The sequence below is a fragment of the Pipistrellus kuhlii genome, unplaced genomic scaffold (assembly GCF_014108245.1).
Source record: "Pipistrellus kuhlii isolate mPipKuh1 unplaced genomic scaffold, mPipKuh1.p scaffold_m20_p_126, whole genome shotgun sequence".
Taxonomy (NCBI): domain Eukaryota; kingdom Metazoa; phylum Chordata; class Mammalia; order Chiroptera; family Vespertilionidae; genus Pipistrellus; species Pipistrellus kuhlii.
The window spans coordinates 325,590-343,830 of NW_023425434.1; the positions used below are offsets into that span (position 1 = coordinate 325,590).

Here is an 18,241-nt window from a genome sequence, read left to right on the forward strand (position 1 = left end):
TCTGAATAGCCATTTTTAAAAGAAGATATACACATGGCCAGCAGTCAGGTGAAAAGATAGTCAATATCATCAGTTACTAGGAAATGCAAATTAAAAGTACACTGTGATATCGCCTCGTACCTGTTAGAATCTCTCATCAAAATGCCAAGAAATGACAAGTGTTAGAGAGGAGAAGGAGAAAGGGAGACCCTCACACACTGATGGTGGAAATGTAAATTATTACAGCCATTATGGAAAACCATATTGAGAAACTTGAAAGAATTAAGAATAGAATTACTATATGACCTAGCAAATCCACTTCTGGGTATTTATCTGAAGATCCAGAACACTAATTCAATATGATATGTGCACCATGATTTACAATAGCCAAGCTATGGAGGCAATCTAAGTGCCCATTGATGGATGAATGGATAAAGAAGAGTTGGTATACATATACAGTGGATATTACTTGGCCATAAAAAAGAAATAAATCTTTCTATTTATGATAGCTTGGATGGACCTAAAGGATATTATAATAAGTTAAATAAGTCTGAGAAAGACAAATACCAGAATAAGACAGGGTGTCCACTTTCACCACTCTTATTCAGCATAGTACTGGAAGTCCTAACCACAGCACTCAAGCAAGAAGAAGAAATAAAAGGAATTACAATTGGGAAGGAGGAAGTAAAACTCTCATTATTTTCAGATTACATAATATTGTACATAGAAAACCCTAAAGACTCAACCGAAAATCTACTAGATTTAATGAATGAAGTTGGCAATGTAATAGGATACAAAATCGACACTCAAAAATTGATGGCTTTTTTCATACATCAATAATGAATTATCAGAAAGAGGCACTAAACAATCACACTTACCATTGCAACAAAACAATTAAGATACTTAGGAATAAACTTAACCAAGGAGGCAAAAGAACTATACTCAGAAAACTACAGGATGTTATAAATAAATAGAAGGAGATATAAGCAAGTAGAAGAATATACTTGGATTGGTAGAATCAACATCATTAAAATGCTCATACTACTTAAGGCAATCTACATATTCAAAGCAATCCCCATTAAAATACTAAGGGCATTTTTCAAAGAGCCAGACCAAATACTCCAACAATTATATGGAATTTTAAAAAGACCCAAATAACTGGAGCAATTTTGAGAAAGAAAAAAGTTTGGAGGGATCACAATACCAGATTTCAAAGTATACTACAAAGCCAGCATAATCAAAATAGCTTGGAACTGGCATAGGAACAGATATATAGATAAATGGAACAGAACAGAGAACCCAGAAATTGACCCAAGCCATTATGCTCAATTAATATTTGATAAAGGAGGCAAGAGCATACAATGGAGCCAACAATCTTCAATAAATGGTGTTGGAGGGGGAAAAAGAATGAAACTAGACTATCAACTTACACCTTATTCAAGAATACACTCAAAATGGATAAAAGACTTAAATGTAAGTCTTGAAACCATAAAAATTATATAAGAAACCATAACCAGCAAAATATCAGACTTCTCTTGCAGCAATATGTTTATTGATATATCTTCTAAGGCAAAGGAAACTAAGGAGAAATTAAACAAATGGGACTACATAAAAATAAAAAGCTTCTTCACAGCAAAAGAAACCAACAGCAATGCAAAAAGAGAGTCTACTGTATGTGAGAACATATTTAGCAATGATACATCTGATAAAGCATTAATATCCAAAGTATATAAGGAACTCATATAACTTAACAAAAGGAAGACAAACAATCCAATTTAAAAATGGGTAAAGGACCTAAATAGAAACTCCTCCAAAGAAGAAATACATTGGCCAAGAGACATATGAAAAAATATTCAGTCAATAATCACCCAAGAGATGCAAATCAAAACAACAATGAGGTACCATCTCATACCTGTCAGAATGGGTAGCATCAGCAAATCGACAAATAACAAGTTGCTAACGAAGATGTAGAGAAAAGGGAACCCTAGTACATTGCAAGTGGGAATGCACACTGGTGCAACCATTATGGAAAAACAGTGTGGAGTTTCCTCAAAAAATTATAAATGAAACTGCTATTTGACCCAGTGATCCCATTTATAGGAATATATCCTAAGAAACCTGAAGCACCAATCAGAAAGAATCTATGAACCCCTATGTTCATAGAGCACAATTTACAATAGCTAATATCTGGAAACAGCCCAAGTGGCCATTAGTAGATGAGTGGATAAAAAAGCTGTGGTACATTTTTACCATGGAATACTATGCAGCAGTGAAAAAACAGAATATTGGGAGAGGAAAATGGCAACTGGCAAGACAGCAGGGAGAGAGAGAGTGTGTGAGAGAGTGAGCGGGTGAAAGGGAGTGTGTAGACATGTGTAGTGAGTGTGTGTGTGAGCTAGAGACACTTAAATCATGCAGGACTTTCAGGGTTGGCAGACCAGGCAGTCTTAGACTGCGAAACCCTGCTGCCACTGCAAACATTCCCAGGCGGCCAGCGCTGGCACAGAAACCATGCCATCTTTAAGGGGAAAGCTGCTGTGTCTAGGATTCTAGCCTCACCACCACCTAGACTGGCCTCAGACACAAATCTGGACCCTACAGCCACTCTGGAGAAAGACCTGTTATCCATAGCTGCAGACCCAGGGACAATGAGACTCTAGACATCCCAGTTTCATATTTCTTTGAGTCACAGAGTGCATCCCTCTCCCCTCCAGCCTGCCACAGCTGCATAGGGTCTGCACTACCCACATTGTGTGAGTGGGCCTATGGCCAACACAGGGAAGCTGTGCAGCCCTGCCCCCTAGCAGGCCAGGGACACTAATTACTGGCCTGTGTGCATGGACTGACTTTTGTTGAATACGCAAGGTTGCCCTGAGTGCCACTGACTTTCATTCTCAGCATACATGCAGGAACTCTGCATGTATGCTCATCACAAGCTCACAGGGACCCTGATTCTTATAGCGCACACAAGACCACACTGAGCACTAGAGATTCTGATTCTTGATTCTTGGCGTAAGCCCATGGGGACTCTGATTCTAGGAGCACAATTGGGGACTCTGATTTTTGTTGCTCACATATAGGGACTCTGTTTTGCAGCACATGCGTGTGGGGACACTGATTCTAGGCACACATGCAAATCTGAGCCCAGCGCCAGTGACTCCAATTCTTGGCACAGGCACACGGGGACTCTGATTCTGGGTGCACGTGGCTCCCACTGACCCACCATAGCCACACGTCTCAGTGTCTGAGCTCTTTAGTGACATTCGGGTGACAACACACTCCCACCACACATGGCTCAGTGCCCAACAATTCAGTGCTTTGACCTTCTGGTGATAGCTAGAATGCGGACACAACAACAACAACAAAAATTCCCAAAGGAAAGAAAAAGAGGAATCACCAAGAAAGAAAATACATGAAATGGAGGCATGCAATATGCTTGAAAAATAATTCAGGGTAATAGTCATACAGTTCATAAACTAGATGGGCAAGAAAATCATCAACTTATACAAAAATCAGGAAGAAATAAAAAGTGATGTAGCTACAAAAAAAATGTGATACCCTGTTTCAATAGTAGACTAGGAGAAGCAGAGGACCAAATTAGTGAGTTAGAAGACAAGGTAGAGAAACAAGCCTATCTGAACAGCAACTGGAGAACAAAATTAAAAAGCAGGAGTAGAGCCTAAAGGACCTTTGGGACAACATGAAACGAAGTGACATATGTATAATAGGAGTGACAGAGGACAAGAGGAGCAGCAAGGATTAGAGAACCTATTTGAAGAAATAATGACAGAAAAGTTCCCTGATATGGGGAAGAAAAACATCACACAAGTACAGAGAGTCCCAAGCAAGATGAATCCCAAAAGACCCACATAAGATGCATCATAATTACAATGGCAAATGTTATCAACAAAGAGAGAATTTTAAAGGCTGCGAGAGAGACAGAGAGTTACCTACAAAGGATGCCCCATCATATTATCAAATTATTTCTCAACAGAAACACACCAAGCTAGATGGGAATGGAATTAAGTATACAGAAATGCAAAACAAAACTGAATAAAACAATACTCTATCCAGAAAGACTATCAATCAAAATTGAAGGGGAAATCAGGAGCTTTGCAGGAAAAAAAAAATGCTAAGAAAGTTTATCACTACCAAATAAACCAGCAATACAAGAAATGCTAAATGGAATGCTTTAAAAAAGAAGAAATATAAAGGGAGTAAGGAACATAGGCATAAAGTACCAAAATGGCTACAAACAAATACCTATCAATCATAACATTAAACATAAAGGCATTAAATGCTCCAATCAAAAGACATCGAGTGATTGAATGGATAAGAAAACCTGACGCATATACACTGAGTGGCCAGATTATTATGACTATGCCATCAGTACTTTGTTGGGCCCCCTTTTGCTTTCAATACTTCAGCGATTCTTCTTGACATTGACTCCACAAGATGTTGAAAGGTGATGTGAGGAATCTGACACCATGCCTGATGAATAGCACTATCCAGTTCTGTGAGATTTGATGGTTGTGGAACCAGCTTCTTGAAGGCTCTTTTAACTTCGTCCCACATAGGCTCAATTAGATTCATAATTGAGCCATCTAAGCAAGGTAAAGTCTCCCTCATGTTCATTTTTAAATTATTTTATTTTATTTTATTGATTTTTTTACAGAGAGGAAAACAGAAGGATAGAGAGTCAGAAACATCGAGGAGAGAGAGTCATCGATCAGCTGCCTCTTGCACACCTCCCACTGGGGATATGCCCACAACCAAGGCACATGCCCCCGACAGGAATCGAACCCGGGACCTTTCAGTCCACAAGCCAACGCTCTATCCACTGAGCCAAACCGGTTTCAGCTCCCTTATGTTCTTGAAACCATTCTTGCACAATATAAGAACCATGGCATGACCCATTGTCTTATTGGAAGACGCCATCTCCATTGGGATACACCATCAACATGATAGGATGAACTTGATCAGCAACAATATTTAGGTATGTTGTGCTTTTCAGACATTGTTCCACATGAATTAAAGGGCCAAAATCATGCCAATAAAACATGCCCCAAACCATAACACTTCCCCCCACCAACTTGAAGGGTTGTACTTATGCATGTGGAGTGCATGCTTTAATGCTATTTCCACAAAATTCTCAGTTGCATGATGCTACTGAAAATGTGACTCATCGGACCACATGACTTTTATCCAATGCTCGACTATCCAATACTTGTGTTCCCGTGCGAATTTGCAACATTTTATTTTGGTAACTGCAGACAGCAAAGGTGTTTGAACAGGCCTTCAGCTTCCATATCCCATACTATGCAGTGTTTGTCTACAAACATCAGGTTGTCATAATAATCTGGCCACTCAGTATATATGCTGTGTAAAAGAGACCCACATCAGAACAAGGGACTCACACAGACTGAAAGTGAAGGGATGGAAAAATATCTTTCAGACAACTGGAAATGAAAAAAAACTGGACAAGAAATACTTATATCTGATGAAATAGATCTCAAAGTGATGAACATAACAAGAGACAAGGAATGTTACTTCATAATTCTAAAGGGATCAATAGAACAAGAGGATATAACTCTGGTAAAAACATAAGCACCTAATTCAGGAACACCCAAGTACATAACAAAAAAAAAATCCTGGAAGGTATCAGGGGAAAGACTGACAGCTATACAATCATAGTAGGAGACTTTAATATCCCATTAACATCACCAGATAAATCCACTACACAAAAAAATTAGGAAAGAAACAGCAATTCTAAACGACTCAGTACATCAGATGGACTTAATCAACATCTTCAGAACATTCACCCCAAAGCTACAGAATATATATTCTCAAGGACACATGCGTCATTTTCAAAGATAGACCACATATTGTGACACAGGCAAAAGCTCTTTAAATTCAAGAATATTAAAATCATATTAAGCATCTTCTCATATCACAATGGCATAATATTAGAAATAAATGACAATGAAAACAATCACAAAAATTCAAACACTTGGAGGATGAATAGCATGCTATTAAACAATGATTGCATAACCATAGAGATAAAAAAAGAAATTAAAAAAAAAACATCCTGGAAATGAATGACAATCAAAACACAATGCTAAATCTATGGGACACAGATAAAATAGTCCTGAGGGGGAAGTTTATATCATTACAGACCTAAGTTAAAACACACACACACAAACACACACACACACACACACACACACACACACACACATGCGTGCATGCACATTCGCGCAAACAAGCAAACAAACAATACAAAACAAAAACACAAGAAAAACTGGTAATAAACTATCTAACACTGCAACTTGAAGAATTAAAAAAGAGAAATAGGAAAAGCCCAGAGTGAGCAGAAGGAAGAAAATAATAAAAGTGAGCAGAAGGAAGGAACTAATAATGATCAGAGTGGAAATAAATGACATAGAGACCAAAGAAAAAATAATAATACAAAAGATCAATGAAACCAAGAGCTGGTTCTTTGAAAGGATAAACAAGATTGATGAATCTCTAGCCAAGCTCACCAAGAATCAAAGAGAGAGGACCCAAATAAACAAAATCAGAAATGAGTCCAAATAAAAACAGAGCTCATAGAAATACGAAGAATCACACACACACACACACACAAAAAAAAAAAAATACTATGAGCAACAGTCTTCCACAGACTGTTCAACCTAAAATAAATTGACTTATTCCTATAAAAATATCTACCTTCCAAAACTGAAACAGAAAGAATAAAAAAATCTAAATTGGCTGATAACAGTGGAGGAAATTGAAGCAATAATCAAAAAACTTCCAATAAACAAAAGCCCTGGTCAAGACAGCTTCACAGGAGGGGTTTATCAAACATTCAAGGAAGAAGTAAAACCTATCTTCCTCAAACTATTCCAAAAAATTCAAGAGGAAGGAACACTTCCAAGCTCTTTCTACCAAGCCAGCATTATCCTAATCCCCAAAACAGATAAAGACTATACAAAGAAAGAATTACAGGCCAATATCCCTCATAAACATAGATGCCAAAATTCTCAACAAAATTTTAGCAAATTGAATCCAGCATTACATTTGAAAGATCCTACACCATGACCAAGTTGGATTTAATCTGGAGATGCAAGAATGGTTCCATATCTGCAAATCAATAAACATGATACACCAAATAAAACAAACTGAGATATAAAAACCATGTAATCATATCCATTGAAGCAGAAAAAACATTTGACAAAACTCTTTCTTGATAAAAACTCTCAGAAAGGTGGGAACAGATGGATCATATCTCAAACTAATAAAAGCCATATATTACAAACCTACAGCCAATGGTTTGGGCAAGAACTAAAACCATTTCCCCTAAGAACGGGAACAAAACAGGGATTCCCACTCTCACCACTCCTGTTTGACATAGTACTGGAAGCAGTAGCCATGGCAATAAGACAAGAGGAAAAAATAAAAGGCATCCAAATTGGAAAAGAAGTAAAATTGTCATTATTTGCAGATGGCATGATATTGTACACAGAAAACCCTAAAGACTCCATAAAAAAACTACTAGACTTAATAAATAAATTTGGCATTGTAGCAGGATACAAAATTAACACCCAGAAGTCTATCACTTTTTTACACACCAATAATAAACTCACAGAAAGAGAAACTAAGAAAACAATCCCATATACCATTGCAACAAAAAAATTAAGATACCTAGGAATAAATTTAACAATGGAAGTAAAGGATTTGTACTCAAAAAATTATAGGATATTGAAAAAAGAGATAGAGGTTGACAGACAAATGGAATAATTTACCATGTTCTTAGATTGGTAGAATCAACATCATTAAAATGTGCCTACTACCCAAAGCAATCTATAAATTCAATGCAATCTCCATTAAAATTCCAAATGCATACTTCAAAGACCTAGAACATACCCTCCAAAAATTTATCTGAGATAAAAAGAGACTCCCAAAAGCTGCAGCAATCTTGAGAAAGAAGAACAAAGTTTGTAGGATCACAATACCAAATATCAAGCTAAATTACCAAGCCATGGTTCTCAAAACTGACATATAGACCAGCGGTATAGAACAGAGAACCCATAAATGAACACAAGCCATTATGCTCAATTAATATTTGACAATGGAAGCAAGAGCATCCACTGGAGTCAAGACAGTCTCTTCAATAAACGGTGTTGGGAAAATTGGACAGACATATGCAAAAAAAAAAAAAAAAAAATGGAACTAGACCACCAACTTACACCATATATAAAAATAAACTCAAAATGGATAAAGGATTTAAACGTAAGATTGAATACCATAAAAAATCCTAGAAGAAGTCATAGGCAGCAAAATAGAAGACATTTGTTGTAGCAATATCTTTACCAATAAAACACCTAGGGCAATGGAAACTAAGAATAAAATAAACAAATGGGACTATATAAAAATAAAAGGCTTCTTCACAGCAAAAGAAACCATTAACAAAACAATAAAGTCCACTGAATGGGAGAACATATTTGCCAATGTTATCTCCAATAAGGGTTTAAGAGGGAGCTTATACAACTAAACAAAAGGAAGATAAACAATCCAATCAAAAGATGGGCAAAGGATTTAACTAGATACTTTTGAAAAGAGAACATGCGGAAAGCCAAATATGAAAACATGTTCAAATTCACAAATCATCCTTGAGATGCAAAGAATAGCTATCATCAAAAAAGCAACAAACAACAAGTGCTGGTGAGGATGTAGAGACAAAGGAACTCTCGTGGACCCTGGTGTATACACTGTGGAAAACAGTATGCCATTTCCTCCAAAAATTAAAAATTGAACTGCCATTTGACCCAGTAATCCCACTCTAGGAATATATCCAAAGAAATGAGAAACACCAATCAGAAAAGATATATGTACCCCTATGTTCATAGCAGCACAATTTACAATTGCTAATATTTGGAAACAACCTAAATGCCCATCAGCAGATGAGTGGATTAGAATACTGTGGTGCATCTATATAATGGAATACTACACTGCTGTAAAAAAGAATGTATTCTTACCATTTGCAACTGGAATTGGAGAGCATTATGCTAAGCAAAATAAGCCAATCAGAGAAAGATAAATATTATATCATCTCACACATTTGTGGAATATAAAGATCATCATAAATTGTTGAACAAAAAGAAATACAGAGACAATGAAGCATCAAACAGACTACAGAGGGAAGGCAGGGGTAGTTTGGGGGGAGTAAGAAACTGAGGGACTTGTATGCATGCATATAAGCATAATCAAAGGACACAGGCACTGGGGGTAGGGGAAGTTGAGGGCATGTGTTGGGGGGTAAGGGAGGTCTGGGAGGTCATTGGGGGAAAAGAAAACATAAATACTATTTGTAATACTTCATACAATCCTATATAATAAAAGAGTAATATGCAAATTAGCCATCCCTCTGCCACACCCACAAACCACTTCCACCAGCCAATTAGGAGTATGCAAATTAACCCAACCAAGATGACTGCTGCCACGGAGTGAGCAGGAAGCTTGGGTTTCCCCAGCAGTGAAGGAAGCCAAGCTTTCTGCACAACCTGGCCAGATCAGGCCTCCACTCAAGGCTACAAAGTTTCAATTATAAAAGATAAATAAATCCCAACAAAAATGGTGGCAGTCACAGAGCTGGAGAGAGAAGGAGGCTTGAATTTCCCCCAGTGATGGAGGAAGCCAAGCTTCCACAGCCCTGGCCTGCCTTGGCCTCTGATCAAGGCTACAAAGTTTCAATTATAGAAATTAAATAAACCCCAACAAAAATGGCTTCAGCCACAGAGCAAGCAGGAGGCTTGGCTCTGATCAAGGCTACAAAGTTTCAATCATACAAGATAAATAAATCTCAGATACCAGGGCCTCCACTTGGGTCACGGGGGGCATGGCTGGCCTGAAAACCACCACAGGTCTCTCGCTCAGGTCACCCCATTCCCCAAGGGAACCCCCACCCTGATCTGGGAAACCCTTCAGGGCAAACCAGCTGGCCCCCACCATGCAACAGGCCTCTATCCTATCTAATAAAAGAATAATATGAAAATTGACCATCACTCCAACAAAAGATGGCTGCCCCCATGTGGTCAAAGATGGCTTCTCCATGTGGACACAAGATGACCACTACAAGATGGCTATCAAGGGAGAGCAGTTGGGAGGGACAAGGCCTGCAAGGGAGGGCAGTTGTGGGTGATCAGCAGGGTAGAGCAGTTAGGGGTGACCAGGCTGGCAGGAGAGCAGTTAGGCATCAATCAGGTTGTCAAGGGATTGGTTAGGAGGTGATGAGGCTGGCAGACAGAAGCAGTTAGGGGCAATCAGGAAGGCAGGCAGGCGAGCAGTAGGGAGCCAGCAGTCCTGGATTGTGAGAGTGTCTGACTGCCCATTTAGGCCCAATCCCAGTAGGGTTCCCAGATTTTAAAGGGTGCATATTGGAGAGGGTGCAGGCTGGGCTGAGGGACACACACCCCTGTCCATGAATTTCATGCACCGGGCCTCTAGTCAACACTATAAAAGGCCAGGTTCCATAACATCCAAAATGACCGAACAGAGGCCCGAACACCAGGAAGTGCATGGAGCACCTCTAGGTCCTTTCCTCTCCCCCCATCCCGTTCCCATGCTCCCATCGATGAATGGCCAACAGGGAACCAAGGGGAACCAGTCTGGAGACTGGCAAGTGGGCACAAGGCAGACCTCTTGGTCCCTCCCCCCAGCTACAGACTCCCATTGATCCTCAGTTTCTTCTGAAAGGAACGTAGCACCTTCACTGCACAGCCTCCCGGATGTGGACTCACCGCTGTGAAATACTCCAGAGTGGACACTTCAACAAGGACTTCAACATCTGCAGCAACCCTCAGCCTTCACTGCTGGGAGGTTGAAAGAGAGCGTCAACTTTAAAGCACAAACACCCTCCTTGGGAAAAACCGCCACCTCCCTACTCCATAGCTGCTTCCATGTCTGCAAGAATTGTGCATGCTCCTCCCTGAGAGATGGACAGGGCCAAATCCTGAGTTGGTCATTTCCACAATGGCAGCTGGGCCAGTGCAGGGATGGAGGGAGGGAGGGCAGGGAAGGAGCAAGGAGGAAGTCCCAGTTCCCTGCACCTCCTCCCACAGGCATAGCCCTTCCTGGTGTTACGATAAAAAGAGCTGTTTTTTTCTAACTCTGTCCGGGGAAAGGAAACAAGTGTCTGTTGACTTCCAATCTTATTTTCCAAGCTTCCAGTTAATCCCTCTGGATGTATCATATCCACCCTCCAAAAGATCCAAGGGATAGGTTCAACCTTTGTTTCATAGTTGAGGAAACTGACCAATAAACACATATGTCTCATGTCTCAGTGTCAACTCCCATGGAAATCTCTGGGTAATAACCCAGATTCCATATCTAAGGGTATGTTTTCATGTTTAATTCAATCCCAGGAATCAAATAATATAATAAAGAATAAAATGAATTCATAGGGCTCACCACTGTACTCCCAGGGCTTTTAGTTCCATACAAACTGCACAGCTCAGTTATCCTGAGATGAAAGAAAAGGAAAGAGAAATGAGAAAGATTTCACAGCTCAGTCACAGAGACATCTTATACCTACATACTAAGGACATAACATTGACCATCTAGGGGTGGAAAGGACACAAATGGAATAGAAGATGGATCTATTTCCATTCAGATTCAAACCAAATTAACGAGGCAGAAGAAACACTGGATGCCGTGGAAGAATTAGATGAAACAGTGCAATAGAGAGGGTCACAGATTTTACAGGGACAGCACCTGAGGCTCCTGACAGGAAGGAGAGAAGGGGCAGGATGAGAGGAAGTGCATGGAAAGGCCTGGGAGTAGGACAAGAGGGTGATATGTGGAAGGTGGGCACCACAGGGTGAAGACAGGAGACAAGCCTGCGAGAGGTGTCCAAGTGCCCCGACCTCTACTGAAGGGAGCCTACGTCTGTCCTAGGAGCTGTGGTTGATGGAGAGGGAGGCTATGGCTCTATGTGGATGAGTTGCTAATGAGAGCCTCCCTGCAATCACAGTACTCGGTGTTCTCAACAGGGCGGAGCACAGGATCATGTACATCACGAAAGAAAAAGCATCCTAATCCCAACTTGTTCACAGACTTTTATTTCTGTTATCTATATTCCCAATGAGTACACAAGTACATTTGGAAAAAGAAAAAAAAATTGTACATGATTGACTGCATCTTTAGAAAACCCAAGTGATCACAAGCAGAGTACTTTTAACCCTAATGAGTCAAATACACTGATGATCAAAAATGGATCCCGAGACACAGGTGCATGAACAGACTGTGGATCCTCAGAGGGAAGGTGGGGGAGGGTGGGTGGGTGGGAAGAGATCAACCAATGGCCTGTGTGCATATATGCATCACCCCTGGACACAGACAATGGGATGGTGAGGGCCTGGTGTGGATTGTAGGCTGGAAAAGGTTAGTTGGGGAAAGAGGACCTATGTAAACCATTCAACAATGAAGATTTAATAAAAAGAGTAAAAAATAAAAGAAAATTAAAAAGGAAAAGAAAGCCAAGTGGCTCCATTGGTTGGAGCTTTATCCTCTACATTGAAACGCTGCAGTTTTAAACCCGGGTCAGGGTTAGTGCTGTGCGGGAGTCCACTGAGCAAGTGTTGCTTGGAGGAGGGAGGCTCCTCAAACCTAAACACAGTTCAGGCCTCGCCCATGATCCCAGGCCCATCTTCTGCTGAGTGAGACCAAACCTCCCAGTTTCCGATGACCCTGGTCTCTGAGTCATCGGACCACTTCCCCATGTTCCCCAGAATGCACTGTTCAGTAACCATCTATACTAATAAAAGGATAATATGTTAATTAGACCAGACATCCCTCCAGACCAAGCCACAGTGGTGAGAGCTGAGGCGGAGGCAGTTAGAGGCAATCAGGCCGGCAAGGAAGGGCAGTTAGGGGCAATCAGACCTGCAGGCAGAGTGGTTAAGGGTGATCAGGCAGGTAGGCAGGTGAGCAGTTAGGAGCCAGCAGTCCTGGATTGCGATAGGGATGTCCCTGCATGATTGGGCTTAAACTGGCAGTCGGAATCCTCCAAGGGGTCCCAGATTGGAAAGGGTGCAGGCTGGGCTGAGGCCCTCCCCCCTCATGCATGAATTTCATGCACCAGGCCTCTAATAAAAGAAGAAGAAGAAAGAAGAAAGAAGAAGAAGAAGAAGAAGAAGAAGAAGAAGAAGAAGAAGAAGAAGAAGAAGAAGAAGAAGAAGAAGAAGAGGAAGAGGAAGAGGAAGAGGAAGAGAGGAAGAGGAAGAAGGAAGGAAGAGGAAGAAGAAGAAGAAGAAGAAGAAGAAGAAGAAGAAGAAGAAGAAGAAGAAGAAGAAGAAGAAGAAGAAGAAGAAAGATCTTACCCTTTGAGACAGCATGAAGGGACCTGGAGAGTATCATGCTAAGTGAAATTAGTCAGTCAGGAAAAGACAAGTTTCACATGATCACACTCATATGTGGAATCTAAGTGACAAAATAAACTGATGAATAGAGTGGATCCAGAAGCATGGAAGCATGGAATAGAGTGCAGAATCTTATAGGGAAAGTGGGGGAGTGTGGATTGGTAGGAGGTACTCAACCTTGTATGCATAACTCAGGGACACAGACAATAGGGTACTGAAGGCCTTGGGGTGCAGGGGGAGCTGGGAGGGTTTCACAGGGGGAAGGGAAAAAGAGGACATATATAGTATTTTCAACAATAAAGAATTATTAAAAAGAAGAAATACAAATACCACGTTTTCATTTATATGTGGAATCCAAAAAACAAAATAAATGGACAAACAAAACAGAAACAAACTCATGGATACAGAGAAAAAATGATGATTACCAGATGAGAGGGGGATTGAGGATGATGTGTGAAAAGGGTGAAGAAATTAAGTACAAATTGCCAATTATAAAAACAGTTATGGGGATATAAAGTATAGAATAGAGAATATAGCAAATATTATTATAATAACTATGTGTGTTGTCAGGTACTAGAGTTATTGGATTGATGACTTTGTAAGTTATATAAATACCTAATACCTATGTTTTATACCTAAACTAATGAAATATTGTATGTTAAATGTAATGGAAATATTTTTTTAAATTCTATAAATAAATAAAATGTCATAGCTAAAATTATAAATAACTCCAAGTCTTGAAGATGACTCATGTTCTATTTTAGGAAGGATTCAGAGTGAGCACTATGATTTATTTGTAATTTCTTTTCATGAAAAATGTAGACTGTAGGTCATTTAAACAAAGAAAGCCAGTTTGTTGTTGTTGTTTTTTCATTATATTGGTAGACCCCATACATTTGTTCATTTGATATTTCATATCTTTTGATCATACTGATTTTCAATAATTTTGTCTTTTACTTTCAGAAAGAGTTTTGGAACACCTATACAAAAGCGCAACAAGGTGAAAGTAGCAGAGGAAGTGACTGGTTTCAATTTTACCTCACCTTTCCATTAATCTTTGGCCTTTTTATTATCCTCCTTGTCATTTTCCTAATCTGGAGATGCTTCCTAAAAAACAAAACTCGCAGACAGACAGTGACTGAAGATCACATCCCTTTCCCTCAGCACCTTAATATTATCACTCCACCTCCCCCACCAGATGAAGTGTTTGATAGCAGTGGAATTTCACCAGGCTTTCTGGAATATGTAGTTGGGCGCTCAGATTCTGTCTCCACTCACCTGTCCAACTGCGATCCTCCACCAACCTATGAGGAAGCCACGGGACAGATGAACCTTCAGAGGGTTGAAACAGAAGCTCATTTAGGACCCCCCCCGGAGTATGAGGACATCATCAATTCCAACTCATCCTGTGCCATTGCTATGGTGCCTGTGGTCACCACCATCAAATGAAACAGCAAACTTATTTTTACTATAATCATTTTTAGAATACTAATAAAACAACTGTCTACCACTTTACCACTACATAAGTATGCATTGACTTATTTTATTGGACTCTGACAGTATATCACTTCACATTTTCTGATTTGATTTTAATTAGTTTTGGTTCCTACTATAAAATCATTATACATGCTCATTTTAGGTAATAGGAATATATGAAGAGGGGAAAACAGTGGTCTTTATGTGATATGATGAGTTATACATATGTGTGTATGTGTATTCATGCATATATACATATATGCATATATACCAGTGTGTACATCAGCCCAACATATGTGCAATGTGTTAAATAGCCATTAACTTCTGTCTAAATCACCTGTAAATTACTCACTAAAAATGGGGGAGGGGGGAGACTGTCAAGTTGTGAAATAGATAGTGAAATGCAGTTCAATTTTGAAAATAAGATGAACTTAGTATGTTCTCTGTTTCTTACTGGCTTTTGTTAAACTTTTTCTTCAACTACCTTAGTAGAAGAAAATGCATGTAGTCCATCTTGATTTTCAGAACATCCCAGGAAGATAAATGGAAGGGACAGTAAATAATAACTTGCTTATAGTGTATAGCAAGAAAATTATTGGTAAATAGTAGAATTTGGCTAATTTTATAGGAGGGAATTTTGTTGTTGTTGACTGTCCCACCTCCCAATTAAACAGTGTTTGCTTACTAGTTTTGAATGTCTCATGCTATTTGTATTAACATCTTGGTAGAGGGGATTTCCTGCAAACAGAATAATTTCTAAAGTACAAATATGTATTAATGACAGTGAATAAAGATTTCTCCATTGCTCTTTGGTGACAACAATTATTTTCTTCTCACTGTTTCATTGCTTTTTACTCTACTTTCTACTCTTCCTACCACCATAGAATCATCAAGTACCTAAGAATTTAGTTAAAATAAAATTCTTAAAATTATTTTCTTAATGCTTTTTTATAAACTGAAGTCTCTGTGTCAAGATGATTGAAGCAATTTCCCATTAAATTGAGAATTGTAATTTTTATATTGTTCTCTAGTTGGTGGAGGAATATTGCAAAGTCAGTTGTGCCAGATGCACAATAAATCTAGTTATAATAGCTTAACAAAGATCTTGTTCTTGTTATTTCATTTTGGGTTTTTTTCATCAGTTTTTTTTTTTTACTTCATGATTTTTACTTTTCCTTTGGATCCGAGTGAACAGCTATGAATGAACTGCCAATATAAACTAGCTCAGAAAGAAAAGTACTACAGTGTTTTTTATACAAAGTTCCATAATTTATGTCACTAGTGGGAAATTCATTTTATTAGTCAGAAAGATGTCTCTGCCACTCCCAGGCTTCCTTGGTCGTGGGTAAAATAGTGGATGAAGCAATGGAATGCAGGTTTAGTAAGTATCATACACTGCTGCCTCCATCTCCATCCCCACTGACCCCTCCCTCAATCTTGCCCTGAAACCAAAGGAAGAGGAAATGCTTAGGAGAATCCTGAACCAGGAGTCAGATGACATGAATTGTAATCCCTCTCTGTAATATACTTGCCATGGTACCTCAGGAAAGTCCCATATCTGGCCCTCAAATTCCTTAACTCTGAAATGGCAGTAAAATCATTTGCCCTGTCCTCCAGTTACATTAAAGGACCTAATGATATGGTGTGTATGAAAGCAATTTGTAAGATATGAAGAGGTCATAGCATTGTTATTATTGTCCTTAAGAGAGAATTTTCTCCCCATCCCCCTAAAATTTTTCTGAGTTTTTACATAATGAGAAATAAAATATTATAGGCTGCCCCATAAATGGATGACATGTTCCTGACCTGAGCGTGAAGGCTATTAGTTAAACTGTCATTCTCTGGTCTATATCAAGGCTGTGCCAACTTAAAGAGACAGCCAGTTTAACACAAACAGGATTAAGCAAATGTTAGAAAGAGAAATAGAACAAGTGTGCTTAGTTAATAGGTTTTGTAACTTTCATGGGCTAAAAATGAATAAATCTTCTCCCTGGTCTCAGCAGAAATGACAATACTGTTTTGAATTTAGCCATGGTGATCTTTGGCTTCTAGTTAAAGCTTAAAGTTGAAGTGTTTAATACTGTGACTTGTGTGTGTATTTTGGTTTATTCTACAATGAAAATTAAGGCTCCTTTTGTATAGATTTTTATGTCATTAATATCAGACCTTAGATTAAACAGCAGTTTTCAAAAGTGCAGCCCATGAGTTCTGGGGTGTCCTTGAGACCCTTTTAGGGAATAAGTGAGATCAAAACTATTATAATATTACAAAGCTATTATTTATCTTTTTATTCTAACCCTCAAAATAGTTAAAATATAAAACAATGCCATCTTCCCTCAGATCTTATTTCTATTTTAGAAAATATGGCTATTTTATTTAAAACGTTATTTATGTTAGCACGTAGTGGACTTTTTAATTTTTTAATAAATAAATACTTTTTAAATTTGTACACATCCTAATATGGTAAATATGGATAGATGTCAACTCCATAAACAAAAGCTCTTTGGCGCCCAGATCCCCAATAAAATTAAGAATATAAGGAGATCTGGAGAGCAAAAGTTTCAGAATTACAAGATTATACAAAGGATCAGAATGTTCTGTTACTAAGTATATATTCTTTTTTTTTTTAAAATATTTTTGCAACTTTATTTTACATTTCAAACACCTGATACTGGACTTAATGTTACCTTTTAGTGATACCTGAACTGCAGTGTTGATCCTTGAAACAAAATCCAAATGCTTAAACTGATCAATGGCCACAGCTTTTCAGACTATTGGTTAAAGAAAGCATTCCTACTCCATAGTGATAAGTGGCATCAGTAACAGGTCTCCCTCCTGGCAGCATTGGCATCATGATGACAGGATAAACAAAATACCACTTTCTTCAAGAAGCATTCTCTTAGGTTTGTTTGGTTAGTTTGGTTTGAATTTGTTTGTTTGGGTTTTACAATTTTAAAAACCCTTTTGCTATGCCACCTGGTTTTATAAACTGAGTTTCTTAATATGTTTTATAATTGAAGGGGCTTGTCTGGAATAAATATATTTTTATGCTTTTGCCTTTCTTACCTGACAGATACTACATTCACCTTTGATCATTTTTAATAAAGATTTAGTTTTTCAGATATATTTAGTGCCTTTCTTAAGGAGTAATTAAACTGAATCAACCAGTTTGAATTTAAATAAAAGAATGAGCTTAATGGGAGTTCTTCCAGTGGAAAGGTTTCCAAACTTACACATGTAGTAGTTATAACTAGAATACTAGAACTATCTTCCTCTCTATTTTTGAATATCACAATTAATTGTATCTGTTTAAGGTAAATTATATTTCTTTTTTTATATTGAACAATACAATACTGATGCTGTCTTTG

At 38.6% G+C, this 18,241-nt stretch overlaps 1 protein-coding gene across 1 annotated transcript in view; it reads left to right on the top strand.

The window, feature by feature from the left end:
• The window catches only part of PRRG1 (proline rich and Gla domain 1), a 219,099-nt gene extending 201,102 nt beyond the window's left edge, over window positions 1–17,997 (top strand). The window contains exon 4 of the mRNA XM_045580428.1: window positions 14,361–17,997. Coding sequence (XP_045436384.1) covers window positions 14,361–14,846 — 486 coding nt within the window. The 3' untranslated portion in view covers window positions 14,847–17,997. The remainder of the gene's footprint in view (window positions 1–14,360) is intronic.
• Window positions 17,998–18,241: the final 244 nt, after the last annotated feature.